Below are 26,191 nucleotides of genomic sequence, written 5' to 3' on the forward strand. Positions count from 1 at the left end.
CACCTCTGAGCATTAGGCGGGTTTTTCATTTGCACTGAGCTGAAGAATCTCATGTTCCTTGGGTTTCTTCAGGAAGCAGGTATAGAAGACAAGGGACAGGATTGTTTTGCTTGCAGTAGTCTATACTGCTGAGGAGCCTTCATGAGCAGGGTTCCTTTTATGTTATCATAGTAGAAGTATTATATGGGAGGCTTTTATCAGGCAAAGGTGAAGAGGGCAGATGCAGAAGTCAGAGACGAGGTCACTGGCAGCCAGGAAGGAAGCACAGATGGAATAAAGCACTTCTCAGGGAGCTGCAATGTCAGGGCCCAGGTGGGATTTGTCTCACCAGGCAGCACTGGGGCAGCTGGATGCCTGCGCCTGACCTCCTCCAGTGACTTCCTCGCAGACAGCAAGACAAATCAGCCCTGGGTTTCCAGAGGCTGATTCATCTCCCCTGTCTTAGTCACCTGCTCTAGGAGGGGTGAATCACCATGTGAGGACTGTCAAGGGTGTCCAGATAAGAAGGTTCAAGCTGGAGAATGAGCTTTTAGCCTCTTAAAGTGGAGTAGACATGAGGTCTGCTCATAACTGTGAGTGAGGAAGGAGCTCTTCTGAACACAGGCCTGCACTGACCAAAGTTGATCTGTTTAGGTGAAAGAGACAGCATCATGGCTGCAAATTCTCCATAAAGCTCTTGTCTGCTCATCATTTCTTTACTTTCCTGTTTTCCATAAATTAGCTGATCTTATCTAAGCCTGGGACATGGTGTTGTTAGTCTTGAAGTTGTATATGGTGAAGGATGAGCTGTGCTCTCTGTCTATGATCTTGGGATCTTACTACTGCCTTCTGCATATGAACTTCTTCTGCTTTATCTATTTACAAAAATGGAAAGGACCCATCAGCCTTCTTAAATTCACCTGTGCAGTGTCCTCAGACATCCAATTCTTTGCTCAAGTATCCTATATCACATGGGTTTTTGCGCATTCTTATTAATCTCAAACTCCAGACCCCAGAATCATGTGAGCATTGGCTATCACTCTGCTTTAGCCATGTCTTCCCTGCCTTTGCAGCTGCAAAGCAAAAGTTGCAAGCCTAGAACAGTTTCAATTTTTACAGCATATCCTTCACTAAGAAACCCTGGCCAAATTGAACAAGCAGAAGGAACTGTAGAGATTTCAGCTGTATTTCGTACTGTGTGCGTCATTCACACAACATATCCAGAAAGCTACCTAAAATGAAAGCAGTTTAGATCCCATTTGTGCTCATATTAAATAAGGTTTTGAAAAGTGGCAGACATCTGATTTCCAAACCTAGCCTAATAGTTCAACTAACTCTAATGGTAATTGGAAGAAAAATATAAGTCAGAATAAATTTGACAGGGTAAAATAATAGATCAAGGAAAAGAGAAAAGAATCATCCATCTGCACCATAGATGGTGTAGTATTTTATTGTAGTATTTTGAAAGCTTATGGTGAACATAGGATGGATACCATTTATAGTTTTTGGCATTCTTCCTTTGGATTGTGTAAAACTGTTTTGCTTGCTTAACACTAAATGCATGTAAAATGAATACCTGGAACCAATTTTTGGTGTCTTGGTATTTTTTCTAGTCTGTTTGTCTTATTTTTAATAGCTTATTTTTCACTTTGAGATATTTTGCAAGCTTGCTTTTTCTCTATAGCTATTTGTGGTGGTTCCTTGAACTGAAGATGATAATCATAAAACCATGGTTGGTCTCCACTGCAAAATGTTCTAGTGCCTTTGAAGGGGCATTGGTCTTACTGTGCTGGGTAAACATACAGATCTTGAAGTGATATTTCCAACCTAAAAACTGTAATTCTTGCGATATTTTTTTTCAAAACTTGTGTTTGGTTTTGTCTTACCGGCTTGAAATGCAGGGCTATATATTATAGCACATCTTACATTGTTTTCCTTGTGTTCTCTTGGTTGGCCAATTCCTGGGCTGTGTCAGTACCAATAACAAGTTAGCACCAGCCTGCAATGTTTGTTCAAGTAAAATTTCACAGGCTTTTTGTTTGCTTGAGCACTACAGGACTGTCCTGGTTTCAGTTAGGACAGAGTTAATCTTCCTCCTAGTAGCTGGTAGGGTGCTATGTTTTGGATTAGGCTGAGAAGAGTGCTGATAACACCCCGATGTTTTAATTGTTGCAGAGCAGTGCTTACACCAAGCCAAGGACGTTTCAGCTTCTCACTCTGTCCTGCCAGCGGGCAGGCTGCGGGTGCAGCAAGAGCTGCGAGGGGACAGACCCAGAGCAGCTGACCCAAATTGGTCAAAGGGATGTCCCATACCATCTGGGGTCATGCTGAGCAATATATAGGGGTGGCTAGCCAGCATTGGGGCGGCCGGACTGCTCAGGGTTAGGCTGGGCATTGGTCAGCGGGTGGTGAGCAATTGCATTGTGCATCACTTGTTAGTACACATTATTAATAGTAGTACTATTATCATCATTATTGTTATTATTATTGTTATTATTATTTTCCTGTCTTAATAAACTGTATTTATCTCAATTCACGGGCTTCACTTTCCCGTTTCTCTCCCCCACCCCATAGAGGGAATGGGGAGGGTGAGCAAATGGCTGTGTGTTTAGCTACCGACCGGGTTAAACCACAATAAGGACTGAAACCTTTTAGGTTCAAGCAAAATAACACACAGTTCTTCCAATTTATTAGGTAGCTCTCAGATTTTCTTGCCAACAGTTGACAAATTAGATGCCTGTTGACAAAGTGTCATAATTTCATAAGGCAAATGCTCCTTTACTTTTTATTTTCCAAATAGCTTCCTTAGGATGAAATGCTGCAAACATACCAAACATTGACATTTACTTTAAGCATGGGGGTAACTCCAGTAAATTCAATCGAATTAGCTGCATTCCCTCATGCCCATCCAAACCCATGGCAAAAATTCCACTGACTTCAGTGCTGTGGAGTGAAATCTGGACGGGCTTAGGAAGCAGGATTCTTATTTGACAAAAAATTGAAAAAAAAAAAAAAAAAGTTGCTAAGGCAAAATGTCGTTTATGCTTTAATTTAAGACCTACAGGCACATGTGTGTCCCTGGCTGCTGAAGGACATTGAAAACTGCTGGGAAGCTCAGTGATTGTTAGCTTCCACCTGGCACTGGGTTTGACTTCAGAGTGCCAGGGGTTCGGATCACAGCCGGACCAGAGTAGGAGAAGGCAGGTTTTGCACTGGGACTCCTCTCCAAACTTCCATGGAAGACTTCTATGAATTTGTGTGATGAAAGGTAGGAAGATCACAGTCTTTTCTTCCCCAAATATCTGCAGGTTTCTCAGCCTTTCTTTTGTGCCTTTGCTTGCTAGGTCCTAGGAAGAAACAAAGCTTGCTTATCTCACTTTGTGTAACTAGCTAGGTGTAATATTGAAAACTTAAGTCTTTCAGACCAGGGCCTTAAATTTAGACAGAGGGAGCTCAACTTTACTGTATTTTCTATCATCAGCTGTTTTGTGATTAATACATTTTTTTTTTTAAAAGTAGTACCAGAGAACTAAATATAAGGCTATTTTCAAAAAGAGGGAGCGTGTTTCAAGTTCAGAACAGCCAGTTCCTCCCAGGTTCTTGTGAATGTTTTTCATTGCAGGAGAGGAAAAGGGAGGGCTCAAACCGGCTGATGCAAATGACCAGCAAGGGAAAATAACTATAGGAAAGATGAGAGGCTATAAAAGGATTTTTGTATGTGTGCATGCATACATATTTGTGCATGTGACTGCTCTGTCGTTAACAAGAGCTCTGCACACTGCTGGGCCTCACACCAGCAGCAGCTTGATCTCTGTGAACATTTGACCATCTTTCTGTTGAATTAACCAAATACAGGTATGCTGGCTGCAGGCGAACAGAAAATCTCTCATCTGGTATAAATTCTAACTGTTCAAGCTTGTTAGCGTTTCATGATGTACTAACTTTTTACCAACAGAACAGCCTTATGTTGTTGCATGGCATTGTTCATCTATTACTAGAAGCTGTAAAGCTAGATTTGCTGTATTTCTGGACTGTCGCCAGATTTGGAGCATGATGCCAGGGTTAAGGGTGGGAGCAGAGTCACCGACAATCCCTCCAAAGTATCACCTGGTGCAATATGTGTGCATTTATTTGATCCAGTTGGGGAGTGCGCAGCTCAGTGCCTTGTTCACAACAGGACTAAGCCAGCAAGAGGTGCAGACAGATGGATGTGAGACTGAGAGATTAAGAGAGGTAGATATAGATAGATAGATAGATCACATGAGGTCTTGGTGGATGAGAAATTCATTCCTTAGATTCACTAATCCCAGATGTTACCTGTCTAGATATCATCAAATATGTTGTGCTGCATCTTTCTGTAGGGACAAATGTCCATCGAGGACAGATTAAGGCCAGTAAACCAGCTAGATTCCTGACGTGATTTGAGTTTGCACCCAGGTGGCCAGAGAGGATAAACCAGCACTTCCCAGGGATGCCTGAAAGCACATGGAAAGCTAACTAACATACTACTGTCACGCTTTACGCAGGACAACCTTAACTGGGGATACTGCTGTAGTGGTAAAGCATTAAAACTATGAAAAAGATACCCAGAAATGCTCACTAAGTGGTCTCATTATACATATGTAGGGCCAAGATTAAATTGCTTAGGAGCCGTTTATCTGTTTTTCCTGTTGCCATTAAGAAAAAGCAAATGAATCCCTTGTATGTTCATTTGAACTATGACAGTGGGTATCAACTAGCTATTAAAATAATTGTTTAAGAACCTGATGAAAAGTCTGAAGACTGCAAGATTTCTGTGGTATTTGAGAATGCTTTAACTCTAAAATATGGGCTAGTAGATTTAAAGCTTAGGGAAAAACCTAGTCATTTCTTTGGGGAATGCCTGAATGCCATGTTTCACCTCAGAATGCATATTTCCAACTCACTGCATCAACAGCTGGAAAAAAAAAAAAAAGACATTTTGATGGATCCTTTATATATATGATATTTCCCACCATGACAGACACAACTGTACTAGGTAATGTTAAAGTAGGATTGGATATACTAGGAAAACTGTCTTTTTTTTTTTCTGATTATTTCATTCAAGGAAACGGGTTAAATTCTGCCAGCAGAAGAATCTCTGTAAACTCCATGCCCTGTAGAAGGGCTTGTGACTACACCTTGCAAAATACTGCCAAATCCTTGTAGGTGAAGTTCAGCATCTCACTCAGTCAGGAGAGAAGCTGAGACAATTCTCTCGAGAGAGGTCAAAACTATTCCAGATCATTTAAAGGGGATGTTAATGATGATCTAGCTAATTATAACAACCTAAATATCAGCACCATTAGCAATTTCATTTCTTATTATAGCATGGCAAAAAGGAGATAAACAGATTATTTATGCTTGTTCTGAGTGGAATTTTATTATTTTGGTGTCTTTATTGGAAGCAGCCTGTTAGACTCTGCTTTTCCCTGTATGCTTCCTACCTGATAATTAGTATGTAGAGTTTCTTTTAAATAGCAAACATAGGAAACTCCCTCTGCTTGTTTACTTGATATGTTTACACTCATATAAACCAGTGTCCCCCTCCCCCCCCCTCAAAAAAAAAAAAAAAAAAAAGTTTAAATTTATTGGAAGAAAACTTGCTTCTTGTGAAATCAATGTTCATAATAATGACGTGGTTTAATGCAACTATATATTAAATTAGAGAGGGTAAAAGTATCTTAAACAAAAGTTTATACTTAAGAACTGGAGAGCTCAGGCTTTCTCTGTAGCCAGCCCACAAGTATAGAAAATCCTGCAGAAATGAATGCATTTTTGGTCCATGTGTAAACCACACATCTTTGCGTTACTTTTCCTTCAGTAATCACAGCAAAGTTAAAATAAATAAAGAAGAGGTTATCTTTATGTATTTAAGATGGAAAGTGAGTGAAAATATCATTATTTCACAAATATCACTTGATCTGTTTGATTTTATTGCAAGACATTCAAACCTAGTGATGGGTACGGTATAAATAGCTAGCTAGATTACTTAGATTAAATAGTGAAAGAAAGGACGGTGGATGAGAGATGATCTGCTGGAGTAGAAAGATAATCCTGATCACAAGGGATCAGTCCCTCTTCCACTGAAATCTCGCAAGATTACGTCCCCCCAAAATTTGTTGACTTCCATGTACCAGCTCTATATCCTACTTTAGGCCACACACCCTTCCCTGTATCCCCAGCTTCTCCTCCTGCAGACTTGGAGGATTTTCTCCTGCTACCACCTCATACCTCTGTTCTTCTTCCACCAGCTATCTCTTGAGACCTCTGTGCTGTGCTAGACAGCCATGCAACATTTTGCAAGTTGTGCAGCCAAGTTCTCTTGAGAGAGAATCAGCATCTGCCCCTCCACTCCCCCTCGCGAAGAAGCTGTAGGCCGTGATGAGGTCCCCCCCTCAGCTTTCTGTTTTCCAGGCTGAACAGGCCCAGTGACCTCAGCCGCTCCTCATACATCTTCCCCTCTAGGCCCTTCACCATTTTTGTTGCCCTACTCTGCACACTCTGCAACAGTTTAATGTCCTTTTCATACTGTGGTGCCCAGAGCTGCTCGAGGTGAGGCTGCACCAGCACCAAGTACAGTGGGACAATCCCTTCCCTCGACTGACTAGTGATGCCATGCTTGATGCACCCCAGGATATGGTTGGCCTTCCTGGCTGCCAGGGCACACTGCTGGCTTATATTCACTTTGCTGTCAGCCACAATTCCCATATCTCTCTCTGCAGGGTTGCTCTCCAGTATCTCATTGCCCAGTCTGTACATATAGCCAGGGTCGCCCCATCCCAGGTACAGGACCCAGCACTTGCTCTTGTTAAACTTCATGTGGTTGGTGATTGCCCAGCTCTCCAATCTGTCCAGATGGATATTGCTTTATGGATATTGCAAAAATGACCAGAAATCAGTGCTGTGTTTCCATACTTCAGTACTTCACCTGTGCTCCCTGAGATCATTGCAGGGAGACCCTGAGAAGGCACAGTAGATGTGCCCATTTCATAGGATTTATTCCAATAGGGCTTTTTTTTTTTTTATTTTTTATTTTTTTGGACACCAAGAAAAGTAACTGTCTTGATAGTTTTGTCTGCTAGGGGGTGACACTTACCTGGATAACAAGAAGCAGCAGCTGAGGGTCTGGCTGCCAATGGGGAGGTGGGTGCCAGTGCTTCAAATTTTTTGTGTGTGTGTATAATGGGGGAGGAGCCCAAGGGGTAGCAGGTACCAGGAATACAGAAGACGGCAATCTCCAGGGGCCAAATGCTCACTGGCATTGGAGAGAAAGTGGAGGGTGGTGCTGCTGGTGGCGCTAAGAAGACCAGCTCTTGGTGTGACCTAATGTCAGGTCTCTTGCATTGCAACTGGTGTTGGCAGGTTACCTGCAGCTAAAGGGGAACATGAGCACACAACCTGTTATTTTCAAGGCATAGTCAGAGAAGAAGTGGGGAAATAAGGCAGACTGAAGAAATGCACTAGGATTGTGCATGATACAAGTTTTGGCAGAAATGTCCCGTGGCTGTGGCATCTTCTGTCAGAGAGATGGGTTTGGGCACTGACCATTACAGCAGACATTACAGGTCTGCTGTAAGAGCCAGTGCCCATTTGCAGGGAAACAACATAGACAAGTCTCACAGTTTGGGCAGTTGGAGGGGCAGTACAGATGTGTAGAAAAATCAATGCATTTTGTTAATATATACTTCTTGTTTTGCTGTTGCCTCTTTAAAGTTCGATTCCTCTGAAGCAGACATGAAAGATTTTAAGAAAGGCAACTCCCTCAACAGAGCTGCCCATTTTCATTTTGCTTAGCTGAAGGGTCTTGGATGCTCTAAGCTTCTGTTACGTGCTTCATTGTCAAGGTGTTGAAACATTTACAATACATTTCAAATGGCAAATGTCACCCTCTCTCCTTCATTTTTTATTTTCTGCTTGGCCTGACCATTCAGACAGGCACAGGCAGAAACCTTCGTTGTTTTTTTCTGTGTTCTCTCAAGACTTTCACTGCTCAGAAATACATCAGAAGTTTTTTGTTGTTGTTGTTGTTTCTTTTTTTTTTTTCCCCTCCATATAAACAGAGCTCAAAGCATTGTAACTGCTCTTTAGTTTTTAAAATTTCTTGACTGTCTTAATTTTGATAGAATTTGATTGTAATGAAAGGGGTTCGTTTGTTTGTTTACATCAGAAATGTGTGCCTTAAATGGAGCTGGTGTGAATCAGAAAAAAAAAAAAAAAAAAAAAAAAAAAAAAAAAAAAAATCACCACCAAAAACCAACCCTATGAAATATAATTTTATGATATAACAAGATGTCCACACTCCCAGGAAACAGGAAGCTCTTTTTTTCATAAGTCCAAGAGGGCTGTACTGATCTGAAGGGCTGTCCTCAACTTTAAAATCATAGCCCTGTTCAGACATTTTTCTTTCTATTAACAAAATTAGTATCTTAAGTTCATCAATACTGAATTATAATTGGTTTGATAAGCAGATTAATTTGTGTCTTTTATAAAGTAACACCTTGTGTGTAAGTTAATTTCCCCTATTACTTTTGAAGACTTTCACTATCCAAACTGAAAAAAAAAGTTTGAGGAAAAAAAAAAAAAAACCTGCAACAATATAAAATAGGCAGTACAGAGAAAAGGAAAAAAGGGAACTATGATCTGAAGGAATCATATAGCTCTTAAACTGACCTCTAAAGTGACTAGAGGTTTACCTGAACACCCTCCTGTTTATAAATGTGTATTTAAACCAAAACGTCCTCAATGCCATATAGCTATTGCAGTATGATGAGGCAGCTAACAATATACCAGGACTCAAAAAGGAAGTCCTCTGAGATGAAAAAGGTGGAAGAGAGTCAGCTCTTGGTGTCTGTCTTCAGATTCTGCTGTTGCACATGCAGGGCCATGATTTGCCCCTTGGTTCATGGTCAGATCGCTGGCTATGGCATCATGGTGCTGGGCTCTCAGACTGCTGTCCTCTCCATGCCATGATCCCCCCAGTGCCCAGGAGCCAGGTTTGGGGGATCTGCTGGCCCTAGAGTGTGAGGCGGGTCAGAGGACATGCACCTCTCCCTGGCTGTGGGGGTGTCTAGCTGCTGTGTGTCTGTCCTCAAAGCCAGGGTGCTCCCGGCACCGTGAAGTGGGCTCACAAACCAGGATGCCCGGCACAGCTGGGGCTTAAGGCACCCCTGAATTACAGCCATCTCTCCAAAGCTATCTTTCCTCACCCAGAGAATATTTCCAGGTGAAAGCAAAGCAAAACAAAACAACAGGAAACTCAGACACGTGGTGGTGGCCTTTGGGTCAGATAAGATTGCCTTCTCTTGGTTTCTAAAAAAAAAATCCTGAACCAAGGCTCCCCAAACCACAGAGTGACTACGGCTTTGTTTTGTGATAAAACCCTGCACCTTTTCGACAGCAATGTGAAGGGGAGCTTCATCAAACGCACAGTGTCAAAGGCTGGTCGTTCATTTTTGGAGAGCGAATGGGCCTGTCTTGGAGCACTGCTGATTTTTGTGGGACGTGCTTGGGGCAGTCCTAGCTCGGGTACCTTGCTGAATCACATCGGTAACTATCTCTGCTCGGCGCTGTTGCCAGCCAGGTTATGAACAAAGGTGCCTATGAAGCATTTGACATTGTGATGGCAACAACTTAAATATATACATTTTTCCTTGGCCCCGCCTTTGGCTTGATGGAAAATGGCTGTGGAAATGGCTCGTTTATGTTTTCTGAGACTTTTATTTTAGCATCGGGGGAGCGGTCTGCAGCCGAGGTGTCGCTCCCAAAGGAGGGGGAAGAGGGGAAGGAGTAAGCCCGGTGCTCTTTTAGGCTTCCCCTGCAGCTGCCGTGCCTGAGGCCGGGGGAGTCGTGCAGGGAGGCCGGGAGGAGCTGTGGGCACCGCTGCCACCCTTCCTGCCCCTCCGTCTGGTCCCACAAAAATCGCTGTTTTTAGGTCAAGTCGCTCGGCTTCGGCGAAACTTTGCCTTCAAGCCCCCCGCTCCTCTCAGCCTGCAGCCCACCGGGAAGGGGGGGGGGCGCGTTTTGTCCCCCAAATCCTCGCTTTTGGGGCCGGGGAGGGGAGGAAGAGGTGCAGCTGGGGACGCAGGACGAGCTGGAGGATGAAGGAGGAGGAAGAGGGGGGTGAGGAGGGGGCCGCCCCGGGGGGGAGCCCGGCGTCGCCCCGCGCTGCCTCCCGGCTGTGGGCGGGCTGTCGCCGCCTTCGGGCCGGGCCGGGGGGATGGCGGCGGGGGGAGGAGGAGGAGGAGGAGGAAGGGGGAGCGGGGGTGTCATGCCGAGAGGGCGCCTCGCAGCCCGCCAGGCCGCGGCCCGACCCGCACCCCGGGGCGCCGCCCCCGGCAGCGCCGCCGCTTCGGGGAGCCCGCCCGGCCCCATCCCGGCCCCGTCCCGGCCCCATCCCAGCCCCGTCCCACCCCGATCCCACCCCAGCCCGGCCGAGGGGCGGCGGGGAGGGGAGAGCAGGGAGACGGAGGGAGGAGGGGGGGGAAAGTTTAGCGGAGGGAGCTGAGGAGTAGGGAGCGTCCCGGAGCGGAGCCTTTCCCCTGCTCCGAGGCAGGGGGCAGCGCTGGGAGGAGGAGGAGGAGGAGGAGGAGGAGGAGGAGGAGGAGAAGGGAGGAGGGGGCGGCGTTGGCGCTGCAACATCTGTAAAACTTGGCGGCGAGCAGAGGCGAGGGACAACTTTTCCGACACGTGAGTACCACGGCGCCCCGCTTTTATTTCCCTCCTCGGCGGCCGCGCCGAGACAAAACAGCGCCGGGGGGGTCGCGACGGGACCGAGGGGTGTCCCCCTGTGTGTGTGTCCCCCCCCTGGGCTGCTGGGTGCGAGGCGGCGGCTTTTTCTTTTTCCCTCTTCTTTTTGCTTCTTTTTCTTTCCCCCCCTCCCCGCCTCCTCCGCTCTTTCCCTCGGAGCGGCTCGGCGATGCCAGCCCAGCACTCAGGCTGGGAGCTGGGCTTACCAGAGCCCCCCAAAAACCCCAAAAAAGTGCGGGGAGGCGGGCAGGGGGCGAGCCAGCACCCAGCACCCCCCCCCCCCCACGTCCCCCCCGCCGCCTCCCCTGCCCGCTACCACCCTTTGGGGGGGCGGGAGACCCCGACCCCCTTCACCCATAGGTGCTGTGGGGTCGTGGGCGGCAGGTTCGTCCCCCATATGGGGCGGCGGGCTCTTTGTTCGCCGGGCTCCGAGCCCCCCTCGCCGACCCCCGACCCCTTTCCCCTTCCCCCCCCCCCCAAACTCAGGGCCCGGGGGGGGTCCGGCCCCGAAATGGCTGGCGCTCGGGTGTGCGTGTGTGTGGGGAAACTTTAACGGGGAATAAAGGGGATGAAATGGGGTCGGGGGCGCTGTCACAGCCCGAGGGGCGAGGGGAAGCTGCGTCCCTCCCCGGTGTGTGTGGGGTTTGTGGGTTTTTGTTTTTTTCGGGGTGTGTTTGAGGTGGGCGCCCCGCGTGGGGGTTGGGGGTGGAAAGTTAAAGTCAGGGAGGAAAAGTTAAAGTAAAACTTGGGAGGAAAGTGGATGCTCGGCGCTTCCAGGGAGCCCTCAAGCCGGGCCCTTGACACACAATTCCTGTTCCTCCCCGCCAGCTCGCCCGCCGCCGTGCCCACTCCCAAACCCTCACACACCACGTGAAGAGAAAAGGTAAAAGGACCCCCCCACACACCCCCCACCTCCACCCCCCATATATTTTATTTATTTTTTTTAACCCTCTGGTGCATAGTTTTGATCTGGTCCTTTGGGTACAGCGTCCGTGGCCTTCTGCCAGTTCGTATGTAGATATATTTATGTAAAACATTTTCTCTCAGCTCCTTGCCAGCTGTTCCACATTTTCCAGCTGCCACTTCAGTTTGAAATGATGGGCTGTATGGATCTCAGAGAGCCTTTTAGTCAAAGGTACGGATAGCTGTCCACTTGATATACAGTGTCACGTTTTCGAGGCTACTTAACTAAAGGAGCGTTGGCTGGCCGTCCACAGCGAAATGCTGGTCGCCGCTGCGCTCCTGCTACTTCCCGCTTGATTTGCAAGGCTCAATAAACGTGATTTTTTAAGCTTCGACGTGCACACTTCGTTTCTTTTGTGCGTGCTGCGGCGAAACTTGGAAGTGGAGTTTCTCCGAGGCCCTGAGATAATGCGGCTAATTAAATTAACAAACGTTTTTCAGAGGGCACCGCTGCCCCCTCTTTCTGCGCGCGCTGCGGGTACCTGTTCTGAAAGCGCTGAAGTCAGCAGAATAATGAGAAATCAGCAAGTTCGTCCTCCCTCCGTGTTACAAAACTGCTTTTGGTGCTGAGCGAGGTTACGTAGTGAAATCTGCAGGAACTAGCCTTAAGTAGTTTGAATATTTGTGCAATTGCATTGTAATTTGGAAAGGTGCCTCACTGATTGATTCCTGTAATTATTTCATTTAGGTCCTTTATTAAAAATTAATGATGATCTGACACTTTCTTAATTACGTATGTCACGATTATTTTGAAGGAAGACGAATGCTGTGTTTTAAAAGTAAAGTAACCTTAAAATGTGAAAATCGCTTTGACCACACCACTGCGTTTTCAGCTGAGGAAATATATAGCCAAAGTAATGGTGAATGAGCCTAACAATGTAAACTGTAGGCAGCCTCCTGAGAGTCTGTTTATACAATGAAGCTTTGGGTTTAACTAGCTAGTATGTAAATACTATCAGCCTGGTGTATAGCCCAATTTTAAAAACATAAATAATAGTAACTATGAGAGAAGGCTGCGTGAAGGGGGAGGACTATTTCTTTTAAAAGCGGGATTATGTGATTTTGAATGAGTAAGAGGAATGAGTAAGAAGTGCGCTCCCTTAGTGTACGCACACTCTTTCTCTTTTAAGCAGAAGTGGAAGTAAAACTATGGCTTAAGGTGCCTGAATGAATGCACAGTTGCGTTCAGATAATTGCACATGCTTTTCAGTATGACATGCTGTTTTCCAAGGCATTTCTGCGGAAGTACTACAAAACAAAGACATCACCTGCATTTTCCTGCCTAAGTGGAGTAATGTTTTTGGCTTGAGAACGCATGCAGTGGCCAAGACAGCGTTTACGGCTATAAGTAATCTTCAGCTGTGAAAGGTACATTGTGTATTTTCAAACACAAAAACATTTTGTAACTGAGAAATTAAAGTATTGATCGTTGTAAATCATTTCTGTTTGTTTTGGAGTTGGTGCTAGAGGAACCAAATTGTTAAAGTTTTGAGATGGAATTTGTTCATCTCGCAGATTACTTATTTTTTTTTTATTTATTTGTTTCTAACGTGATAAATGTGTGCGTTTGATACCCACCCTCAAAAGTTTCAGTTACACTTCCTGCCTCGTTTTTGGGAAGGCTATTTCATTACCTGCACTCTGCAGTGTGTTTGAATTTCATCCTGTGTATTCAAGCAAGGAATGGCATGTTTTTGTGTTGCAGAGTGTTAGTGAAAAGTTAGTCATCTTTGCCAGATAAATAAGGAATCTGATGGTTATTAAAGCAGGATTTATTTGGAGTTATGGAAGGAAGCAGTTTAATGATCAGTGTTGCATGCACTCAGCTATATAGAGACAGTAATGTACAAAGAAAAAGCAGACTTGAAGGAAGAGTGAATCAATGAGTCATGAAATCCTCAGGAAAACCTTAGTAATGGAATGTTAATGCTTTTAGACTATAGTAGATTATCTTAAAAGTCAGACTTTTCTTCTTTATGCAATTGTTGTAAATCCCTAGCTAAAGAATACTTTGAAGAAGGCTTTAGTTTTTCTGGCACTCATATTCTGTAGTCATTCTGATTGTTTTGGAAGATTCAGGAAATTTTCTGCCAACTTGCAGTTAGGCAATTAAAATGCTAAAATGGCTACAGAGGAAGCTTTTTATTCAACAAAAGGTTCAGCTGTAATAATGATTTCAAGTTGTCTTTTAAGCATAGGTTTTATAGACATCCTCCCTTTAGACTTTGTCATTTTTATAAGGCAATTGATTTGTTATACTTTAAAATCAAATAAAATGAGACAGAATAAACAAAAATAGGGCATGGGTGCTGCTGCAAACTTTTCAAGTTCTTTCAGTGTATTTTTCATCTTTACTTTTATTTGATAGGTCTGTGAAATAGAGCTGTAGACTGGCAAAGACTTTAAATGAAATTTCACACTTTGATGATTTTTTTTTAACTTTGATATATTGACAGCAAAAGGAGCTGCAAAGCTTTTATATAACTTGAGCAGTAACGCCAAGCAGCAGTCAAACGTCTCTATGCATTTGTGTTTAACTGCAGAAGAAAAACATGTCCATGGGCAGTAGAGGGTTCTTATCAACTCCCTAATCCCAGATCCCAGCAAACCTTGAGGGCATGCCTCAGATCTTGCTGAAATCATTGTAGACTCTCACAGTTTGCAGATTAAATATGCTATGTGTTCCTGGCTCCAACAACAGTTTTATGAGCTCACTAAGCTTCCTGTTTTAAGATCCTTTTCTGAAGTTTTTAGGAGCTGCTAAAGGCGATGCTGTCTAGGGCAAGTGGTACTTGTTAATTTAGAGACACTTTAGATATTTCATTCTGTCTGTAAAAATAGCCAAAATTGCTATTTCCAAATTGGAAGGCGAGTTACGCTGAAAAAAGAGCCCCTTTAAAGAGTGATTCTGTTGTTTTAATGTGTTTGTCAGTACACAAGGTTACAAAGTTTATGTGAGGCTTGATTTGTTTTATGGGGGCTTGACTTTGACTAGGCCCTTTAGATCGAGACTTCTCCTGTTGTAATTCTAAGCACAGCATAGCTTTTAGTACATAATTTCTGAGCCTCTTTTAACCAATTGTATTTGTAGCAGCTCATTAAACATACCTTTGAAGTTCTTATTCTCCTTTAAGTGTCAAAGAAGGGAAAATGTATTCTGCCAGTGGTGAATTTCAGTGAGTCAGGTAGTTAACCCTGGGATTTGTTGACCCTTATGAAGGAAGGGTGGGTGTTGCACCTCGCATTCTGGGTCTTGCCTTGTTTCCTAGCTCTGAAAGAGTTAACTCTTATATCTCACTCCCTGTAATCATGTTTATGCATTTGGTGTAATAGTTTTAATTAAAAAGGAAAATACTTATTGTCCAACAACATGTGTCATGTTATTCCCAGGAGAACTTGAGCCAATTTTGTGCTTAAAGGTTATTCAATGAATGAAATTTTGAAAGCCCATTTGTCAAGGTGCTGCGTGGTTTCTGTTAGTTTTCAGCCCCCAAATTCATTGTCTGCATGGCCCAGTCATTAGTCATCAGTGTATTAGTGCTGCCTTCAGGCAATGCTGCCCAGCACTTCTTCACACCATTATAGCTCTAAAAGTGTACTCTGCCGACTTGTAGAATTACCGCTCTGATTTCCGCTTGGCTGGGTCTGAGGTAAGTCCCCTCCCTACCTTCCAGCTCACTCTAATCCCTGCTTTCTTTTAAGGCTGCTTTCTGCGGAGATCTAGGGGAAAACTTTCTTAAAGATTGCCCTGGCATCACACTGTGGTTTTGTTGTGGTGTACGCCGTACATATAAATTGTACCTGCATTACCTTGAATGCGAATTAAATTGGCTGCTGATCTGAAGAGTTGGTTTGTCTCTCTCTTTAAGAACACAAAAAGAAACAAGACAGTACATTGATCTTTAAAAATGCCTGCAATAACATCTAGATTGCAACAAGGGACAAACTAATTGGGAGAGAACACATTTGTCTCCTAATAGTTGCTGGGTATCAGAACTGGTAAGATCAGAATCCACTAACCAGAGATCTGGTGGAATAATTTTGTTAGCTGAAGTTGTCACTGTTCTGTCAGTTGTTTTCCTTCCTTTTTTTTCCTTTTTTTTTTTTTCTTTTTTTTTTTCCTTCACTGATTACCAAGACCAATACTCCCTTTTTAAAATGATGCTCAAAATGCTGCTGTGTGTTTTTGGTACCTGCTGGTTAGGTTAGGGCTGACAGACCCAACTAACCTTTCAGTGGTTCAAGAAGTGAGCTTCCCCTCAGCAGCGTTTGCTGCTTTGTACGAAATTCTGTTTTCTTTATATACAAATCTGTTAATGTCAAGCAAATCAACTGTGTGTAAAGAGTACTTCATCCAGCTGCTGAGAGAATGAAGCCTTCATTAAATAAGATGTATGAATACCTGAAACCGAATAGTCAGAAACACAGATCGAGTTAGTGTCGCTTCAGTACAATGTCTGCTGTTCTGAACTGCCTGCATTAAAATGAAATCCTAGCACTACCGATTCATAACTAGCAGGGCATGTGGTCTGGTGTGGTTTTCCTTATCTTTTCAAGTCACTATGGATTTTTTTCTTGGAAAATCAGACAGCTGGATAATGCTGTGATTACACGATTCGAAGAGGGATAGTGGGTTTTGAAGCAGTTTGTACTGCAGCAGTTCAGAGTTGTGCTGTTGTATTTTGTCAAGGTAAAAAAAAAAAACTTGAAGGAATCACGATACAGTTTTACTGCTACTATGAGACAGGTGTAAAACCTAAAATAAACTGTAAAAGCTGAAGATAAAGTTTTATAAAGTACCTTTCACACTTGAAGTCCTTCTCGGCTGTGCGGAGCTTTCCTTGCTCCTTTTACTTGTGAAAACATCTGTCTTGGGTTAGAACGTGAAATTCTGGATCGAGGCATCCCGTAACCTGAAAGTGTGCTGAGCAGATAAATGGGATTCCAGGAGTGGGAATGGTGATCAAAACATGGCGCTTTCAAGAACGTTCTACTCGAGTCCTTTAATCTCGTTTTAAAATGCTAATTGTAAAATACCGGATACAGTCTTTTCTTCTTTCATTTGCATATCATAAGTTGAAAACAGAAGGCACATCTCTGCAATAGCTGTATATTAAATATGTTCTTCCTTGAGCTTAGTTCCTGTATAGATTGACACTGATATATAGGTCTAGTTTTGATTCTAAAGAAACTTTCATCTGTTGGGATTGATGACATAAAGCAAAAAGTGGGAAGAAAATGGTCTCGCCACTGGAATTCACGGTTAGCTTTAGCTCTCAAAATTAGAATATTTTGGCATTTTTCTGTGGCAGTTGTAGCGACTTCTTATTTGAGGAACTAAATAAATGATAATGCAAAGCAGAGCCATTACAAATGTTTGTAATTTTGCTTTACCAGGTTGTTTGTTGAAATACCAGCGAGAGGGGAAAGTAGAAAGCCTTGTATACCCTCAGCATAAATGTTTCTGGTGCTAATAACAGTATCAGTGCAGGAAGTCGTAGGGTTCGTTATCAACACAGCAAGACTTGCTGATTGTCTTCCTCTGGGCATATTCCTGCCCCTTCAAATCTTGAGCATACGAATGCTCTAAATCAGGTTTCATAAAACAAGTGTTTTACAGAAGGAAGTCACTATGCTAATATTTAAGTTTGTTTTGGATTTAGTGCTACTGAATTCCTGAAGAAAAATATGGGCAAAAAGTGAATGTAGACTTAACTCAAAGTAAGTATTCAAACTTCCCTACTGCTGCTACAAACAGTCCACAGGAGATTATTCCTCCACGTTAATTCTTTCACAGGTAATCTTATTTTGACATAATTATTAGAGCTTTTCCTGTTCTACAGCTTGAAGGACAAGGGCATGCAGGATTGCAAAACAAGCTTACTCTGAATTTTCTAACAATATTAGTTTAATTGGGCAGGAGTTATGATTTGTGAAGGGTAAGCGTATTGCTGTTTTTAACACCCTCCCTCTCCTGCCATAGTATATACTTACTGATTTGGAGACTTGAAAAGTATGTGGCACTTCCTATTTTTTAAGAAATAAAATTTGTTTTATTTTCTGTGATTAGATGGTTTGTAAGAGAGTCAAAGTTAAAATGAGAAATAGAAAGAATCCCAAGACCATCTGATTAAAGTAAATATTTAGATGCAGTGTTAACAGCATAGTTTGTTTTGTTTGGGTATGGGTCTTTCACTGTAAAGTTCAGTTACTAAATCTAAAGAGTCTTGGATAATGGCTGGATTATAAATTTTAACCTCAGAGGACGTATCAGCTCTGAAATGAAAAGCCACTAAAATGTATTGTAAGTTCTAGCTCAGTAACCCTCAGCCTTGTGCTGCTTGTCCCCAGACAGCAACTTCTGTGAGGGATGGAGAGAGGGGCTGTTAGGAGTCGGGCAGTTTGACCCAAATCCCACAGTCCTGTTATCCATTACATTCTGTTTCTTCCTGGGTAAGAAACTATGAATCACTGCTTTCCATGTGGAAAGCTGTTTTATTTAGATACAGGCTTTAATCTGTTGAAGTAATAGTAAAAACATTTAATTGGAGTTACACTTAACAGCAAGATAAATACCGTAGCAGGAGCAGAGATAATCTACTTGCAGGAGTATGTGGGTGATGTGTATGAAGTGCAGCCGAGGTGCTGCCTCAGTAGAAATTGTCACTCTCATCTTTGCTGATCCTGCTGTATGTGGGCATGTTTTAAATATTTTTTTGTAACTTTTGGCAATTCAGTTTATCTGCACCAGAAAGATGTAAGCAAATGTAATTCCTCTGGAGTCAAGCAATTATTACACTTGATCAGTAGTTCAATGTACTCCATAGAATAATTTCTCACTTAGGATCTTAATCACGAGGATGATAATAGTACTGCTTTGCCTAGCTGATTGCCTTTGTGTTTGTGATCCTGCATTATTGTTGCCACAAGCTATTTAACCTATCATGAACAGATCAGATCATCATTAACCAGGCTTTAGGTCTACTTGTTTTTCAGTCTTTATGGGGGAAAGAAATCAAAGGAAAGCAACCCACAGGAAAAGACAGCAGATAGTAATGAATTTGGAAAGATTGTATTAATACATATGGTGCCCTATAACTTGGGGTATTTTTTAATTTCAAGCAACAAATCTGCCTATCTGATCCAATCATTTTGTTTTGTCTTTTTTTCTAATTTTACTTTGCATTTCAAAACAGATTTAGAAGTATGCAGTTCGCAACTAGCGCATTTATAAATCATGCATGTAAATTATACAGAGATAAGTATTGTGAAGTATAAGGCACCTTTTTTTTTTCCCCCAATATATTAGTGATTTGATGTATTTTTATTCTTAGTGGTTATAAGACTTTTTTTTTGCCAATAAGACTTAAGTTTTTGCTTGGGTTGTATCAGTCTTAGTCTCATTGTGACCAGCTGGCTCAACAGGGACGAATCTGCATGAAATTTGCCCAGGAGTAGTTAATGGGGTTTGCAGAGTTCTGACTGAGCTTACAAAGAACTGAGGAAAGATGAAACTAGTTAGAAAACATATAGCATCTAGATTAGTTCCTATAGCTGTTATAAAAATGGTTTGGTGTACCAGGAGGAGGTTAGTGTTGCAACTGGAATATATTTTTGAAAATACCTGAGCACTACTCGTGTATTTTTCGGTGAGTGCTGTCAGGGGTAACTTTGGCAGTGCAGCTTTGCCAGCAGGTTTGATGAAGAGCAATGCTGAAATCGAGGTGGGTTTTAGAAGCTGAATGTACCTGAATCAAGCCTGTATAAATCAGCGTGAAACAGCTCCCGTATAATAGCATAGAATTGTCTCACGAAAATTTTGCATTTGAATGTGTCTGAACAAGACAGTTTTTTTTCTTTTTTTTTTTTTATATCCTTAAATAATCCCAAGGAACAGTGTAACTGGTTTTGATAAAATTGATAAAGGGTCCTTTATGGTTGAGAGAGACTGTAATTTCCTGATTGTTCTTCGTGCCTCCCCTTGTGTTTTTCACTTTCCTACAGTTGTGCTGTTCAAGATGTGTTGTATCCCCAAAGACTGCTTCCAGTAGTGTGGATCAAAGTAGTACCTATGAACACCCTAAATACCCAGAGCCATTTCTGAAAAATTAAACATGCTATGTTTGCTTGCACGCTGATTGGGGCACTCTGGTTGCTGATAGCAATCAGTCTGAACTTCCCTACTGCTGATGTAATGATGATGAATGCTGTGACACTGCTATTTCAGACAGCTCTTCTCAGCGGATGCAAACCACTTGTTAATGAATTGAATACAACTACAGCAGCTTCAAATGAAACTGGGAAAGGCTCTTTTTTTTTTTTTTTTTTTTTTTTTTATGCATTAAAAGATACCTCCTCGAAAACGTACCTAATAAAGGCAGAAGGTTTAAGTTTGCAAGAAACATAACCCATTCTAACAAGCAAATTGTCAGTTTTTGATTTTGGTTCCTGACAGCTCACAGTGAAGCAGGTATTCTTGTGGAAGTCAGTGAGACTATTTGCATGAATAAAGATGGGCGTGATCTGGTCCTTTAAAACTAATTAAATATAAAAACAATGATCTAAAAAGTAATTCAGAGAGGAAAAGGAATGCAGAGCTGAAGATTTCTTGTAAAACTGACGTTTATGTTCAGAAAGGGTCGTGTTTCCTGCTCTTCTGGGGACAGGGCTGCTCCACTGCTTTCAGTTAGTTGGCATTGTGAGTAAGTGAACAGAGAGATTCCCACCCCCCCAGTGTACTAATATGATTATTTTTACTACTGCGAGGCACAGTTTTATGACCAGCATACGTAAGGACCGGAAATTATATCATTTCAAATTGCTTGAAAGATTTTTTTTTGTTTGAAATACACTGCCAACATATTGCCATTTGCTGATACTCCTTTTAAAAGAGACAGTTTTCCTTGTGTAACTAAGCTTGTTCCTAATTTTTTTGCAATTTAACATGTGTCTGTGAAAGTTTACATTTATGATTCAGAAAGAAGAGACACACCTGCAGGCAGGTTGCTGTTTTGAGAGGGATTAGGTCGAAAATGGGGGTCTGGAATTAATTGTGCAGGGGGTTCAGGCTTTAGGGATATTACAAAAGATTCAAGCATGGTTGAATGGGAAAAAGCCATGAATGTTTGCTTTCAGGAAGGAATGTTTATCCCTCTATTTACCTATGAAAGTTCAGACTTTCACCCATATACTGTTATAGCATTTTCTTGCCATTCATATGCACATGGAGATGCTGGATAGCTGACAGAAACTAGCTTTCTGTTTTTTTTGAATGCGGAGCTTGTTCTTGCAGAAGAGATATATATTGTCTCAGGCCTGGGGGCAGGATCCGGGAAGTCACTGACCCACATGCTGCGAGAGCCATGTACACGATAAAGCAAACCCCATCGTATTCTAATGTGGGGATGACGTCAGGCTGGCCGATTTTAGGAGTGCTTTTTGATAGGGATTAGTGGCCAGTAGAAATGAATCTTCATGTTGTCCTGGACCTTTTATTTTTTTCTCTTTTTCTTTTGCAGATGACAATTCTCATATGTTGGTACAACTTGTGAGAGAAAATAAAAATCACAGCCAAAATTACAGAGAAAAATTCTAGAAGAACTGTGTGTCTGGTTTGTGTTTTCAACCTGGGCTTAAGTTTGTGTTCATGGAAAAAAAAAAGATTTTTTTTCGGGCACCATATTGGTTTCCAGTTGTCTGCTTCCATATCAGACGTGCTTGGCAAAACACCCCAAAATGCATGCCTTCTATCGGTAGTCCTGCAATCTCCCTGGTTTTTCTGTCTTCTGTAGCTGTGCTTATCACCACGTAGCTGATGCAGCGCTGATGGAGCTGCTGGAGTTCTTGCAGATGCCCTTGGACCACGCGCGTGGGTTGGGAGCAGAGGGAGGAAGGCACAGGAGGGAACGCCCGCAGCCATCGGCTAGTGATGCAGAGTGGGACTGAGCAAGAAAGTTTACTTTTGTGATGCTCTCTCTTCAGTGCTGACATTAATAAAACAGCCTCCTATATGTAAACTAAGCAGACATGAACCAGAACAGGTACCAAGAGCAGATGTTTATATTAGCACATAGCCAATTCTGCAATTTTCTGTCCAAAATTCCACTTCAGCTGCTACTTCAGACCTGCGTGCTGCACCATTGTCCACGGTAGGTAGCGTACAGCAGGAGGGTGATAGAGAGTGTTAGGAAATACAGGATTACATCTCCTAGTCGTCTCTGCATTAAAACAAACAAAAATTTAAGGAATGGATGGATGCCTCTCTGGGCAGCCACATGTTGCTCTTGAATTACAGATGATCCAAGGGTGCATTTTAGGAGATTAAAGCAGTGTTACCTCCTTACTGTACCTTTGTCTCTGTCCTATTCTGGGCAGCACTAGGATCAGGTTGTAGTGGAGGCACTGTCCTGCCATGGTGGAGAGGGGAAGGAGGTGGAGATACGTGAGTGTCTCTTGCTCCTATCTGCCCAGACATCGGCGTTTCAGGAGGTGCTGGACTGCCATAGACACCTGTCAGTATTTTCATGGCCTTTGCCCATGTGTTTCATGCCACTCTGCTGGCCTTGTGAAGTGGGGTGAAGTATGTGGCGTCTTCCTTTTTAGCTGAGGAGTGGCTACAATTGTGTCCTTTCACGACTATTAGCCAAAGACACAGGCTTGGGGACTGAGGACAGAAGAAAATGAGGGAAAAATTCTGCAGCTTCCCCCTCCAAGCTCTCACACAGCCAAACTCATTGATGTAAATGAAAACGCTGCCTCAATAGATGACTTGGCCCTTAGAATGCCAAACAGATGAAAAATAGCCACAAATGGAAATGTATAGCTTTCAAAACTCCTTCAGAGAAAGCCTTGAAATTTGTTCTTTTTCAAGAATATGATGTAACTCAAATGGCAGTAGTCAGAGCACATTGAAGGACTAGCTTGTGCACTGGCTAGAGAATGGGCAGTGGCAGATTTTGAAGCTCATGTGGCCAAGGCTGTGCAGAGAAAACCAGCATGTTCTGGGCTGCATGAGTTGCAAAGCTTGGCAGCAGTGCTAGCTTCTCCTGGTTTCTGCCATCACAAGGCACTGAGAAGTGCAATGTGAATGAAAATTGACCGAAGCTGCGAATGCTTTTGCATAGGGTCTGCAAAGGGAAAGAGGGAGAAAGCATATGAGAAATTTGGAAAGGTCCTCTACAAAGCTTGTGTGAGATCTCACCTCAAGGTTTGAGCATTGTTGGGTACAAATGAGGGGTGATTTGAGTATTGTTAGATCTCTCCGGCTTCGTATTTGAAGACACCTGACATCCCCTTCATGTACCGTGTTCTGTTACAAGTCATTTCTCAGGTCACGATAATATTTACTGCGCTTTAACAAGTAGGTCTTGAAAGTACTCTTGAGTGTGTTCTGTCCAGGCAGACAAAGCTCCGTTATGCTTAGTTTTTAGCCAGGGAGAAACTGGAGAGGGAAAAATGCCTTGCCGAAGGGTAGACCAGTAGGTCAGTGGCAGGGAGGCTCTGGTATCTAGTCCAGTTCTTTGGCTGTGTTGCCCAGCTGAATAATGATTCATTTAGTGATTGGGCTCCTCTTTGATCCCTACTGTATAACAATGAGGCTTTGGAGTGTTTTATTGTGCTATTAAAAAGAACTCCTACCAGGGAGGTGGGAAAGGGGAAGGTTTACTAGACAGCTGTGTTTGTGATGAATTGGCTTTGTAGCCTTTTTTTTTTTTTGCCTTTTTTTTTTTTTTTTCTTCCTGGACTGTCAGAATTGGGGAAACAGGTTGCTAATGTAATTACACTTCATTATAGTTCAGTTTGTGGCTTATTTTGAAGCCTTTGTTACTTGAATTTGTTTAAATCTTGTTCTAGAACAGCACAATTTACTTCCATCTCGGACCTGCTTAGCTAATGACTGCAGTGCTGTTCGGAGCTGGAAACGTGCTCTTTAATTTATTACTGATTTTTGTTGTTGGATGGGATCTTGTCCAAAGTACCCCGGCACAAGCACTTCAGCTCTAAGCATGGTGTGTGCTAAATACCAGTTATTGGTGGAAAGCTCACGCGGACGGCTTGGTGTGCATCGAGTGAGCGGTCTCGGTGGCCTGGTGAGGCTGCACAAGAAGTTGTGCCATTTGGGATGCTTGTGGGCCCTTTTAGGTTTACGTGATGAGTATAAAACCTCTGAGAAGAAGGTGAAGTGATCTGAGGGGTATAAAATGAACGTGTTGCTGGAGATGGCCCTGAGAGGAGTCAGGGAAGGCAGAATAATCAGACAGGCCCCTCTGCAGGGCTTTCCATTTTCAGAGTTTTCATGCGAAGGAAAGTGATCTCATTAGCTGCCACTAGCAATAATATTTGCCTTTCCCTGTGGTTTTCAGGGTGTTGCTCCAATGCACTTTTGTTTGAGTTAGATTTCTGAACAAACAAAATGAGAGATGTTTACACAAGTAGGACAAGGTGTAGAGATAGACAGGATAATTCTTACTGCTTTGTGTTCAGATAGTGTGAATGTTGAAATTTAAATATTTGGCTTCTATAGTCAACATGAATGTCTGTCTGATTTCTTTTGCATTGTTCCAAAGTGCTGTGGACATAGGAGAGAAATACTGGCTTTTTTCCCCTGGGTCCATTAAAACCCCAGAGGCTTGAAAAAAAAAAAAAAAGACCTATCCATCAAGCAGTGTAGAGGTTTGTGATACTGATTCTCTTTAAAGGCAAACATACTTGCTTTTAGTGTTAGCTTTTCCTTGAATTCCTCAGGAATTCATGCATGCAAACCTGATTTGATGAGCACCCAGAAATGTCCTCTGGCCTGCTAACACACTTGTGCTGCAGGCTCTTCTTCAGTTGAGAAGTGTGAAGGGTTTGGGGCTAAGCTTTCCAATGGTCCTTAAAGCGTACAACTCTCTTGTTTCATTCAGGTATTAGGACAAGGAGAGCTGAAGTAATGAGAAGTCACCATGGAGGCGCAGTCCCATAGCTCTACCACGACGGAGAAGAAAAAAGTGGAGAATTCCATCGTGAAATGCTCCAGTCGAACAGATGTCAGTGAGAAGGCTGTTGCCTCCAGCACAACTTCCAATGGTGAGTAACAGCAGGGATTTACTAGAAGCCAAACCTACGGTAATTTTATGTTCACTACATTCCTTGTGAATTGAGCGTTTGCACCTGGATTGGTGTTTGTTCTAAGGAAAGGCTAAAGAAAACAAACCGGGGGGGGGGGGGGGGGGGGTGGTGGTGGTAATGGAAAAGTGGTAGGACACAATAAGGCCTGTTTTGGAATCAGGCATGGTCTTTTTTCTTCCAGATGTTCTAATTTGAGATGTAAATGTGCAAAGTTATTTATTATAGGAAGTTCCTGTTTTCGGCGTTTTGGAAATTGTCTTGATTAGCCTGGCAGGGCTTGTGAGCGCTTTGTGTTTTACCATTGAAATCTCTTACACAAGTTGGATAATTAGTTAATACAAAAGAGACAGAAGTAGCCCTGTCAAAATTAATGGCGAAGGGCTTTTGTCTTCTCTTCTTCTTTCACAAATAAACTTGCTCCTCCCAAAGTGCTGCCCCCACCTCCCCAGAGTTCTTTAATGGCCAGCAAGAAACCATCAGGCTACGAGCATATCCTCCCATGAGTTCATTTCAAAGTTGTGAATGCATAACTTGTTGATTTGCAAAAATGGAGTAGTTTACTTAATTCTCCACAGAGATTACCTCACTTGACAATTTTACGTATTCTCTGCTTCTCCAGAGAGTGTGTGAGAGCAAGCCCAGCCCTTTCATTGTTCAGTTTAAGAGGGCCAAGTGTATTGGTCTCTGCTAACACTAAACTCCCTTTGCAAGCTAAGAAAAAAAAAACTGCTTGAAGAACTGCAGGCAGAGTTTGGCCCTATGGATTTTGGGTAGCTGCAGATGAACTATTATTTGGTGGTTGGTTGGTTGGTTTGTTTCCAAATGAGTCCAGTAATTGCTACAAATGGAAAATGGCTTTCTGCATATTTTGGAGGCCTAGTGGATCCCTGGCAAAATGTTTTCTGTCCACCCTTTCTGCTTCTGTCATGCTCACTCTGATATCTGGTCTTGTGGTCCAGGTCAGTTTCTCACTTCAGTAACTTGAAGAAAGGTTTGTGCTTTCTCAGAGAGCCATCTGTCTCCAACTTGTGTAAAGCAGAAAATCCACGAATCCTCCAGCCATACTAGGGGAGGAATCTCTGTGGGTCAGTAAAAATTAGATGGCACATGTCCCAGCATCCTTCTATGTGAACTGGACTTCAGATTCAAAGCAAACTCAGCACCTGCTGACCTAATAGTTCAAGTTGATCCCCAGGAGAATACAGAAACTTTTGAACAGCTATGGAAAAAGTTGCATCAGTTTTCTAAGGCACATGAAATTAGATCCTCAGCTGGTGTAAGTCATCACGGATCCATTGCTGTCAATAGAATTACAGAGGTTCACATTAGCTGAAGAGCTCCCCATTGTGTTGTGTTTTGTTTTTTGTTTTTT

The 26,191-nt window shown here is 42.9% G+C and overlaps 1 protein-coding gene across 1 annotated transcript in view; it reads left to right on the forward strand.

Moving 5' to 3' along the window:
• The first annotated feature begins 10,664 nt into the window (after positions 1–10,664).
• GLI3 (GLI family zinc finger 3) overlaps positions 10,665–26,191 on the forward strand; it is a 206,551-nt gene continuing 191,024 nt past the window's right edge. Inside the window, exons 1-2 of the mRNA XM_032183473.1 lie at positions 10,665–10,686; positions 24,615–24,777. Of these exons, the coding sequence (XP_032039364.1) occupies positions 24,654–24,777 (124 nt within the window). The 5' untranslated portion in view covers positions 10,665–10,686; positions 24,615–24,653. The remainder of the gene's footprint in view (positions 10,687–24,614; positions 24,778–26,191) is intronic.

The sequence above is a fragment of the Aythya fuligula genome, chromosome 2, assembly GCF_009819795.1.
Source record: "Aythya fuligula isolate bAytFul2 chromosome 2, bAytFul2.pri, whole genome shotgun sequence".
In the NCBI taxonomy this organism is placed as follows: Eukaryota; Metazoa; Chordata; class Aves; order Anseriformes; family Anatidae; genus Aythya; species Aythya fuligula.